This window comes from Pelecanus crispus, chromosome 12 (assembly GCF_030463565.1).
Source record: "Pelecanus crispus isolate bPelCri1 chromosome 12, bPelCri1.pri, whole genome shotgun sequence".
NCBI lineage: Eukaryota > Metazoa > Chordata > Aves > Pelecaniformes > Pelecanidae > Pelecanus > Pelecanus crispus.
The window spans coordinates 254,910-267,098 of NC_134654.1; the positions used below are offsets into that span (position 1 = coordinate 254,910).

The window sequence follows — 12,189 nt, forward strand, 5'->3', positions numbered from 1 at the left end:
GAACTTGTACCAGAGCTCAAATGCTGTAGGGAACATTTCTGTGAGTCCACGGGGCATGGGTAAAAGGCTCATGGTAAGTATGTAGGTAGAAGCTTAGATACACTGGCTTTGTTTTAACTTCCAAACGTATGGATTGCTCCTTGTGGTCTGCTCTGCCAGCTGCTCCAGCCTGTAGGCTCTGTGCTGAAATTAGAGCTGCAAGTTGCTAGACTTGTCAACAGCACATAAACTCCCCCAAAAGAGCAAGGAAATAAAGAGGGCAATTTTTTAAGCACAAAATCAAGACACCAAGAACAAAATTAATCAAGGTAACGGGGCCACAACTAGAAGAAAAACCTTAAATTTGCCTTCATCCTAGTGGTGGGAGTCTAGGTTATAAAAAAGAAGAATGGGAATTGTTCATTTAGGAGCATGAATGCAACCTAGTTTGCAGTACATGGACTCAACGAGAAGAGTTACACAGCAACTTAAAATAAATGCTTATAGCCTGTTTAGGAAGCAGTACACTGACCAAGGGAGGGGAGAGACATGCAGTTTATCAAAAACAGTATTCCCTGCTGCTACAACACCACATGAAAACAGAACTAACTGGAATGCTTACCAACAATGATCCAAGACAGTCCCACCAGACACACAAACCAAAACATACAACAGTTTCTGTTCTTAACACACATGCATCCTTCTTCTACACTTTACATTTATTCACCGACTTCAACAAAAAACAGCAACTTTCACAATTAGCTGCTTTGGATATGACCCCAGACTGAGACTACCTTTGGCCAGTTTCCTACTCTAATTTTGCTCTTAGATCTCCTGTTGCTAAAGCCAAATCATGCTTCTCTCATGACTACATCTGGCTGCTATTTACATCACCAGGGATCTGGAGTGGTAAACGTGCCACGTTTTAGTGGCCTGACTAGCAAAGACAGGCTCACTGCAATGCCAGTACATACTGCTTAGTTCCCTCCTCATTATCAACTTTTGCTTCATGCTCTCAAGTGTCAGCCATCAGGGAGTATCAGCTAAAAGGGAGGATAGAGGGTTTTATTATTATTTATTCACATATTGGAAGATACACATTTGAATACACATGACTTCCCTCAGCTTTGCCCTTCTTCAACCTAATTTTCCAGAAAAGTTGTAGTCCTAGAAACATGATGAAATTACAACAATTTCACACTATGGACCCCATTCAGAGCAGCACCCCATACAAAAGCCTACAGGGCATTCCCTCTCAAGAAAGCACAAAACCTCCCATTCCTATCAACAGCTTGTAAGCACTTCCAAGTCCTTTCATCATCCACCTGACAGCAGCTGGCAGAGGATCACTGCTCTTGACAGCTTGTGGCAGCACACAGACTTACAGCCCCTTCAGAAGCCCAAAGCAGTCTATTTGCAACTCAATGCAGCATTTACCTAAGTTGTAAATACACACCAGGAAAAACTACTTCCATACATCATAGCACACAGTTCTCCTGCCCAAAGACAAAAAAAAAAAACACAAAAAACAAACAAACAAAAAAACCAAAACAAAACAACCCACACTGAACAGCCTTTTATTTTATGCTTCATTGCTGTGCTGTGCAGCAACTGTCCACCTGCCCTTTGGTGTGAATTCAGCAACAATTTTCAGTAGCTGAAGCTCTCTTCCCGCCTTCCAGCCAAGAGGCAAAGCAGCATTAACTGCAGGTTTTCAGACCGTGAAGCATGTAGTATTGGGTAAAGCAGAGCCATTTACCTTAGCAGGGCTCAATGCACATAGGGCAGCAGTACCACAGTAGTAAAGTGCCAAGAAAAAATGAAAGAGCTTAAAGCAGTGGCAAATTCTGAATGGCAAATAAACTATAGCGTCCTGGTGATTCCTTTCAGCTGTTGTCACTGCCTGGAATTTGATACTGTCCAAAATTATCTTACCATGAGTATTTCAGTACATGCATTTCATAAAATCCAGCCATAAGAGCCCCATGGAAAGAAGAGAAACTAGTATTTCCTCAGCAAAACCCCTGGAGAGTGATTATTTCATCCTGCCTACTCCTCACTGCCAGGCTCTGTGATCCCCTGTGTGATACAGAACGCATTTCTGTGATCCCCTGAAGGCATTTTCTGCTCCACAGTAACATCTCCCACTTAGTAGTGTCTTCTGCAGTCTTGAGCTTTGATACAGGCAATATACATTCTACCTCAAAATGTAAGAAAGATGGGAGACAATGCATCAAAAAGGGAAAAAAAAAAGTCTACGAACCTGAAAGCAGTGATACCAAAATGACTCATGTGATGACAGACTTGAGGAAAATGACCCAGCCGCAGGCCATGTCCCTGAGAACGTAGACACTACAGACCAAATATCTGAGAACCTCAGCTCCTACCTGGTATCTTAATCCAAAGGCAGCCACCTCCCCAAAATTTCCACTTGTTTTTTCATTTAGCAAAGTCACAGTTCAGTCAGCAACACCAAAATGATATCCTGACTCTCTGATAAAATGGACACGAGCTCCTGCACCCCTGCTCTGAGGGCAGTAAAGATCCACATTTGCAAACTAGGTGTAGCCAAGTCTGATGCTTGAGGAAATGGCAGCAAGACTTCTGTGCTGGGGTCAAACACAGCAGTGTAAAGTCAATGCGGGGTACGCAAGAATCCCTATTTAGGGCTATATGAAGGAAAGAATTTAAGAAAACTCATTAGATTAGACTGTACCGGATGACTCTGGCAGTCCCTCATCTTCTACACACACGTCTATTCTTGCATGTCACAGCTTTTAAAAATACAAGCAAAACTGAAATCAGCCTTTTACATGCAAACGTATTTGCTGGGGAGAGACTTGATTCCAGCAGTCATGCAGCTTTTCCAGTTTCTGTAACTTTTACCCTCCAAAGAGATTAGAATTCCAGATGCCCTCGCTCTTCCTTGCTTTAAATGGTTTTGAGTGCAAATGTTCATGTTACTCATTTTAAACACAGAAATCCAAGGCCTGAGTCTTCTGTCAATTTTACTAATTTGTTTTCCTTAGTTATTCTCAATTTCTGTCAGCATAAAGTACGAAGGAGGAGGAAGCAGCCTGTTCGACAACTGCATATAGGATTAGTTTTCGTCAGGTTTTTAATTTCCTTTTTGACGAATTAAATAGTAGACCGAATTGGTGCACATCCATGCATTTCCAGAGAGCTCTCCTGGCACATGGCAACTATTGGCCCTGCCTGCATCTCTTCTTACAACTTTTTAAGAAATTTCTCCTTCCTTGTGGATATGTATTTGAGAAATGAGAAGGTGCATCTCAAACACTTATTAAGACATCACATTTTGATTTCTCCAGTTTTCTTATGGAATAAGATTTGGAAATCTGTACTAGCCTGTCAAATAACAATATTCAACCCCAAGCCCCTATTGCTATAGTCAGTCCTGTGGACTAGGCACTAGGAAAGATGCAGCAAGTCAAACTTAAGCGCAGTGGTCGTCATCTTCTTTAACACTGCGCTTTCTCCCTACAGTAACAGCTTTTCACAGTGCCAAACTGATTCACTTCTCTTTGAGTATCTGCAATGCAGAACAGCATCTTCAACATTACTTTTCATGTGTGTCACAGGACATCGCTTCTATCACATTACACTTCAGTTACTTAGTAGAAGCACACAATTCTGCCATCGCTAAAGCCCCTTCCCTAAAGGGCAGAATTCCTCCTGACCAGCAAAGCCAGACCAAGCTCGGAGACCTGATCAACAAGTATGTGGAAAGCTTTAATTTATTTGTTACTAGTTCTCTCAGTGAAAGGGGACATGCGCAGACTCAGATGGATTTCAAGAGCATGGATTTCCATAAGACATGACACAAATATCTTGAGATTTTGCTTTTCCCTCCAAAATGCAAGATGACTAGCTGCCATTCTTATGGTTAAAAAAGCAAATAAAATATGTATCTACACACATATGCCACACAGCCTTTCCCCCAAAATCTCAGGTACACATCCACATCAGCTTTGTACCTATGACAATTCGCAGCACTCATGATCTGATATCAAATTCTCATAATAATGAAGCATCCATGGGCGGGAGGAGTGGGGTGGATCTAAGTGCAAGAATCATCTGAGTACCAGCTGCAGTGTCTGTGTGCCTGCCCACTGACAATAAAGATTACAAGGGACAAATCAGCTTATAACATCCGTATTTCTTTCCTCTCTCTGTGCAGACAGCTGGAACATCCCTGTGCTAAAAGTCTCATTCAGATAAGATAGCCGTTTGGTTCAGAACAAAGAGAAAATAATCAGTGTTCAGCAATGTATTTTCTGAAACGTGCACTCATGCGCATGCACACAGACAGAGCTCAGAGCTCTTCACTCAGAGCTCTCAAATCCCTCTTCAAATGGAGATGGGTTGCTAAATCCCAGCTCAGAACTGCAGATCTGAGCTGATTTCAGGCTAGGCATGAGCTGGCATTGTGATACCAGACAACATATAGTCCCACTTTGTGCCTCAGCCCACCCATAAATTTTTAAAAAACCCTCTCATTTATTTACCTTTCTGGGTCACTTATTTCTTTATTCTTCTGTGGACTGCTTCTTGACTCTCAGATACAGAACCCTCTACACCAACCAAGTAGTTATTACTGTAAGCCTAGCTGTACAGGAACAGGGAAGAAGACTGATACTTGATGCGTATCTCGTCTCAGACTTCGAAAAGGCTCTGAACTGAATACATACCTTATTAATACAGGCAAAAAATGATGGAATTTTGTTCCCCAGAATGTACTTGAGTGGTTTGTTTTGTTTTAAAAAAACCCAACAAACAAACCACAACAACAAAAACACCCCAAACCAACAACAAACAAACCTACCATAGGACATCCTTGCAAATTACCATCTGCCATCTCTTTTTCTGCACAGTGGCTATAGCATACTTGTACAGCCAGGGACTCATTTCTTGCTGTGGTAAATCAAGAGGATGCAAGCATGTTTCTGAAAGAACATGAAGTCCACAGTCAATTTCACAGATCCTAGAGATAGAAGGATCCATTAAATCATTTCACCAGACTTCCTGAATAAACCACATCACATAGTATCAACCCGCTATAACTGATCAACCAAACTCAAATCATTTGACTTTCATAAAAACTTTATTCCAATATCCATCTCCATTTAGAACTGCCTGATTTCAATGAACAGTTGTAGCATTCTACAGGAGGCCAGAATTTTGTGCCAAGTTTTCAAATTCCATCGCACTTTGAAAACTTGTCTTCCCATTTGATTGAGGCTGTTGCCTACTAGGGGTGGAGGCAATAAAAGAAAATCTAACTCTCATGTAAGCAGCTTGTCTTTCAAGTTTAAAGTTGTTGTAAATTTTACAGCTACAGTAGACAATGTACAGAAAGAAAAATGGAAAATAAGTGGTTCACCACCAGATAAAGTCACCATCATTGTCAGGGCAACTGGCAGATGAACTGAAGTTGAGGCATCCCAGATTCAAACATGTATATTGAGTAATACACAGTAATAATCTGATTAACATCAACTATGTCTCTGCAAAAACAGCTTGTTTAGGGAAATAATATTGCAAATTCAGCCTCACAGAAATAAACCGGTGAGTTATCAGTGAAGTTGCTTCAGAGCTTCCAAACCATTCACAGCACAGAGCTGATTCCCCCACAAAAGCTGTTTCATTTCCACTGCCTGCCTCCTACCTTCTGCATTTTTAAAGCAACTAAAAAGCTCCTGATGTAACAACTCCTTCATGCTGAATTTCAGCTCGAGCTTATGCCAGCATGAAAACACAAGAGTCAGTCGCCAACCATTCCTGCAACAATTACAGCCACGAAGAAAATTAAAACATGCTGAAATACTAGAGTTCACTGTGAGACAGCAGACATTTAATGCCAAATACTGCCTTAAAAACACCAACTGCCATTTGCAACACCACCATGCATCTCCAGACATCAAATCAGCACACAGCAATGAGACTGAAGCCAATGCAGTCCTATAAAAGAAAACTAATTTCCTCAGAAACAGGCCTCATTCAAGAAGAACAGAATGCTGGGAAAGGAGGGGATTTTCTTTTGTACCATAAATATCAACAGAGGGAAAAACTGAGTGACAATCTTAGCCATGCAAATGTTTTTGCACTTAGACATCAGCAGAGCACTGCTGAGTGTGCTGTTAATGAAGCAACCAAACTAAAAATAAAAAAGCACATCCAAACTCAAGCCAAGTTTCCCATGGGACAAGTTGAGTTTTCCACTTCAGATTAGGTTTACTTTAAACTAGAGGTCTCAACAAATATTTGGGGGAAGCGGAATCCCTCTCCTTTCCATAGAGTCATAAAATTCTTTGGGTTGTAAGAGACTTTTAAAGGATCATCTAGTCCAACCCCTCCTGCCATGGGCAGGGACATCTTTCACCAGATCAGGTTCCTCAAAGCCACAGGGATTGCTCTGTACTTAACAGATCCAGTTTGCTACAAAAGCCAAAGGACATTCAACAAGTTTATTCCATCACCCTTCACTCCTGACTTCCAGGTAACATGAGGACATAAGGACAGTGCGATCTGACCTCAATAGCCTACACTATGAAAGATCCTACAGTTGGATTTCACAGTAGTAGCAGAATTAATCCTCCTTTGCTGGTTATTCTCTTCAGAAAAGCAAATGAAACATGTCAGAAAAGCATTAGGTTTGGCACCTGCAAACAAAACCAAAAACTGAGCCCCCATCTCCCACTGTAGGTGGGAGGTTGTGCGTGCACACAACCTACAAACTTGAGAATCACAGAATGGTTTGGGTTGCAAGGGACCTTTAAAGATCATCTAGTTCCAACACCCCTGCCATGGTCAGGGACAACTTCCCCCAGACCAGGTTGCTCAAAGCCCCATCCAACCTGGCCTTGAACACTTCCAGGGATGCAGCATCCACAACTTCCCTAGGCAACCTGTTGCTGTGCCTCACCACCTTCACAGTGAAGAATGTCTTCCTCATATCTAATCTAAACCTACCCTCTTTCAGTTTAAAGCCATTACCCCTTGTTCTATCACTACATGCCCTTGTAAAAAGTCCTCTCCAGCTTTCTTGTAGGTCCCCTTCGGGTACTGGAAGGCTGCACTAAGGTCTCCCCGGCGCCTTCTCTTCTCCAGGCTGAACAACCCCAACTCTCCCAGACTGTCTTCATAGGAGAGTTGCTCCAGCCCTCGGATCATCTTCATGGCCCTCCTCTGGACTCGCTCCAACAGGTCCATATCCTTCTTATGTTGGGGGCCCCAGAGCTGAATGCCATACTCCAGGTGGGGTCTCACGAAAGCAGAGTAGAGGGACCCACCTGGAGTACTGCATTCAGCTCTGGGGCCTCCAACATAAGGAGGACAGGGACCTTCAGAACAAAACTTGGCATGTTAAAGAGCATGTCAAGATTCAGGGTCTCATCAGATGTTGTAGAAGCGTTGCATTTTGGATTCACCTGATTAAATCCACAAGCATTCAGATACTGCTGCTACTTGAACAAGCAGAGGTCCCAGTCACTTCAGTGAAAGTTTTGCCAGAGTGGAAAACCTAGGCCATTGGTTTTAAAAGTTGGCCATCAGTAACACAGACACTCATGGCCTTCATCAGGAACTGTAAACAAGAGCACTCCAACTGTAACATATACTACCTGACCTGTAAATAGGCTGGGCCCAAGAGACCCCATGAAACTCTGTACTGTTGTAGTCATGCTGCTTCTGATGCCAGATCCTGTTCATGGCAGCTCGCTCATCCACCCCAGCACTTCACCCATCTCCCGTAAATTTAGGCCCATTCAGAAATCCTTGAAAAAAGACCTTATTATTTTTTTTAACATCTCCGCCTGATGAGGACAATGTTGTCATTTCATCGCCAAAGGAGCTTAGTTACTTGCTGCAAAATTGGGGAAAGAATAGGGAGGGGAGGACAAAAATGTGTACTGACCTCGTGCATCAAAGAATTCATCATCGGAGCTCTCCACAGAGTCTTTGAGGACGTTCTGCATGTGCCACTGAGCACCACTGAATCGGCGCGGGCCAGCTGGAAATACAGAGAGACTCAATTAACCAAACGGAATGCTCACCTCTGCTCCAGGCTTAAAGAAAAAAAAAAAAAACATTAATAAACAGTTTGTGTAGATGGCTCAGGAGGATCATTTTGGTCAGCGCACACACTTTAACCTCAACAGTCAGACAGAGTTCTCAGGATGGCACAAAACTTACACCGCTGGCCTCCACCTAACAAAAGTGATTAAAATAAGTTCTTGTTAAAGACAAGCCTGCATCACTTTCAGCTAATGCAGTGACTTGAAAAGATGAATTCTTCCCTGATGAATTCACCAGGCTGTTCAATTCCAGCACTCAAACTGTACATTGTTTCTAAGACACGAAGTAGCATTTCCCCAGGACATGGCAGTAGCTCCGATTTAAATTCAATTTCACTTCTAAAAGAAGTGCCATCCTATTTGGCTCACAGATTTACAGACAAACTACTGAATTCTCAACTCACTGAGCTGTTTTCATCAGACAGCTTTGTTTTGCTGGAGCCTGGAGCTTTCATTTGAAGCTTGCCACTTGAAGACAGGAAGGCAAAACCACATTAGAATAGGTACAGTAGCAGATATAGTCATGACAGCTTATACGGTCCCAATGGATTATCACACTCAAACTGATTTGTAATTAGTAAACCAGACCTGCATATCTATATCAGTTCTTCCTACATCTATAGCAACCAAACACTAGCATTAGTAGTGAAATATATTGCCTTACATTAACAACAAAGTCTCCCCCAAATCAGTGGGGAACCAGGGATCAAATCCACCATATCCATTACAACACTACGGCTATTGTAGAAAGGACCCTCATTACTAACCAGAATAGTGTCCTTGGTTTTATTCATTTCTCCAATGACATCAGACCTGAAATCTAATATCCTGAGGCCCTGTCCACAAAAGCATTCTCCTTCTCCCAGTAGCAAAAGCAAGGGAGGCATCCTTCTACACTATTCTGGGGGAAACACGCCAACTAGGTCACAGCCTTTTGTTCTACTTTTACTCCATCTATTGCTGAACTAATCAGAAATATAAATGAAAGGTCGTAGGAGGAAGCAGATTTTAGCTGGCCAAGAAGAGAGTAAAAATAATAAGTTAATAGCATTTTAATATTTTTTTAAAAAACAAAACAAACCCAAAACCATTAAAAATAATTGGTTATTAATTATTATTATTATTAATATTAAGAATAATTATTATTCTTGTTCATTACAAGAATACAGTGTGTATTGGGAATGTGTCCAGTGGTATTTGGCAACTACCAGAGAATGCATACAGATCATTACATTTACTGCTACAGATTTCTGGAACCTTTTACTAACAATAGCGAGCAGAGAACTGAATTATTCCTTACCAAACAACACCTTGCTGTCCCTCCATTCAGATATATATATCCTAAAACTTACCACTATAGTTCTGAAAATAGTGGTAGAAAGAACGCTATTCTGAACATCTAACGAAGAAAAGTCTGCATCTGGTCAATGCCTGGAAGAGCAGGAATTCCAAAATTTCAAAGCACTAGAATGGGAAGCACCACAAAAAACCCAGAGTGACAGATGGGAAAGGGAGAATTTGCAAAACTCAGTCTTTGGATAAGAGCCTATACACTACAAAAGAGCAGAAGGAGGGAATAATCTGCCTCACCCTTGGAGATGCTAGATCTGAAAAACAACGTATAATACTATTAGTCTTAGTAGAAAAGTTCTTCAGTAAACTACTCTTTTTCAGCCTTATGTAGAATATGATATTCCTGATCACAGGCCTTAAGATCTATGAGCAGCCAGAAGGAAGGCAGTGAGCTAGGAAATTTATGAAGAACCTATAAATGAGAGGCAGGTCCACAGAACATGAGAACAAGAGTGAGACAGAGAGAATGGCAAAGGACTACCTCGAACATCTCAAGTGCTCAGAATTTTGCTCTGCAAGAAAACAGCTCCTCACTCAGCTACCCTGGTCAATCAGGTATCTGTAACTGAAGCTGAATTTCTGTGCTATGGATGTTTATTAAACCATGGGAATATCCAAACAAAGACAGACAGACTTCAGTGGTAACACACAGTTAATGCCTTTTGGGGTCCTGTAGATGCAGACACTCCCATACTGAACATAAATTTCACACTGAGAAAATTTTGCTCAGATTTTCCAGACCGCATGTATGTACTGGTGATAGTTCTTCTGAGGCTAAAAACTGAGGAGTCTGATTTTCATACATTTTGAGCATTCAGTGACTCCAAAGACGACAGAGAGCTACATTTGCAGAAACAAACAAAGCAAAAATGCCACAACAAAAAAATACCCTCTTACGGAAGCAGATAACTTGTTTTGAAGAGACATTTAGCGGCCTGACTTTTAGAAATTAGTTTCTCTGCACTTTTTAAAGCTGTGTAACTGTATGCCTCTAGTCAGGCACCACAAATGCAGGTATCCAAAGCCAGCAAACCCTGGGAAGAACACACAAACAAAACAAACCAGAAGAAACAAGTATTTGGCATTTTAGATAATTATTTTCCTGATTTATCTTATCATGATTTTAAAGATTCTCCAATTTTTGTTACGTCAGTCAGTCAGCTATATTTCCCATGGATTGGTGAAATCCCATTCAACGTGGTCTTGGGCTTCCATAATTCTCCAGTAAAAGCTTAAGATTTAAGACCAGAAGGACTCACTCATTCTTTCTTCCTTTTCTTCTTTGCCTTTCTTGGTATCTAGTCCCCTTGCAAAATCCACCTTCAAAGAACAAATACTGTAAGTTACAGGATTAATCCAACACCTGCAATACATGGGCCAGTTCCTTCCATTTCATGGTACATGCCTTCACACCTCAATTTTGATTTGGCTCCTCTGCTGAAGACAGCCAGTTCTGCTGGGAAGAAACTGTCTGCTATTGTTTGTTTTTACCCAACAGATTTTGAGACATTACTATGACAAAGACAGCAAATAGCACAAAAAACACTACAGAAATCACTGAAGAGTAAGGTAGTTTTAAGCATCTGGGTGATTCACTGGTTTTTATCTGATAATAACAAAAGCATTTTAGCATGGTTTTCTTAATCAAATAAAAATTCATTCAGATCAAGACATATGACTGTGCTCTACTTCTGCATACCAGAACTGAACTAGAATTTAAAATTAAAGGATTCAGAATGCAAGCTATTTATCAAGAAAGTCTCCCGGAACACAGAAAAATTTAAAAAAAAAAAAAAAAATCAATTTTTCATTTGAGAAATTTTCAACTGGATTGTGAAATAATCTGATCTGCATTTGCCTGGAGGGAACAAAGCACTGTTACCAAAAAAAAAAAAAAAAAAAAAAAAAAGTAAATCTCTAGAGAACAACAAAAGAAATCCAAATAAACTCAGTCTTGGTAAAAACTTCTTTTCCTAAGGACTGTATTCATTACTTGACATTTTGGCTGTCAAACACAGATAAATTTGGAGCACAAAAAACCCAAGAAGATAGACCTCAGTCCTTCAAGAAACCAAGTATCCTCAGCTCCCATGTAATAGGACCCACAGTCTTCACTTATCACTGAAGAGGTGAGAGCCAAGCTCCATGTTCCTTATTTTGGTCTGGAAACAGCTCAGGGTAAGAAACTTCTTTTTTTCTTAAAATGAGTACAAATTTATCTGTATTTTTAAGGGAACTGGGAATTGAGGAAAAGTAGTGACTGCTATGAAGTCCTTAAACAGTCGCTCCACTGTATCAATGAATCATAGTAAATGAATAATAATCATAATGAGGAATGAGTCTTCAATGAATCATACTTACTGTATGAGGTGAATGCATAACTGGAGAGTTTTTCAAGTGGATGCTTGACAGAAGGAAAAAAAAATACAATACCAAGTGTGATCCTCATGCCTGATGGTGTATTGTGTGGGGTTTTTGCAGTGGTATTTTTTAACAAACAATTTAAATATGCACATTACTGTGTTAAGTGAAAGCTTGAAATAACTTTTGCATATTGGTGAGACGGTTTAAAAAATTGCAGCCTTTAAAAACATTGTATATTGTTACAGAGGTTTTCTTAAGCAGAAATAAAAAGAGAGGTAAAAAAAAGGAAATGAGCACTTACTAGTACCACTGCTTCAGTTAGAAGAAACATACTTTTTAAGCTTTTGTTTAGCATTCTCTCTCTAATGAGACTGTCAAACATGGCTTCAGTAGCAAA

At 40.7% G+C, this 12,189-nt stretch overlaps 1 protein-coding gene across 1 annotated transcript in view; it reads right to left on the bottom strand.

The window, feature by feature from the left end:
* PITPNM3 (PITPNM family member 3) overlaps positions 1 to 12,189 on the bottom strand; it is a 122,246-nt gene that overhangs the window by 94,974 nt on the left and 15,083 nt on the right. Inside the window, exon 2 of the mRNA XM_075720092.1 lies at positions 7,916 to 8,028. Within this exon, the coding sequence (XP_075576207.1) occupies positions 7,916 to 8,028 (113 nt within the window). The remainder of the gene's footprint in view (positions 1 to 7,915; positions 8,029 to 12,189) is intronic.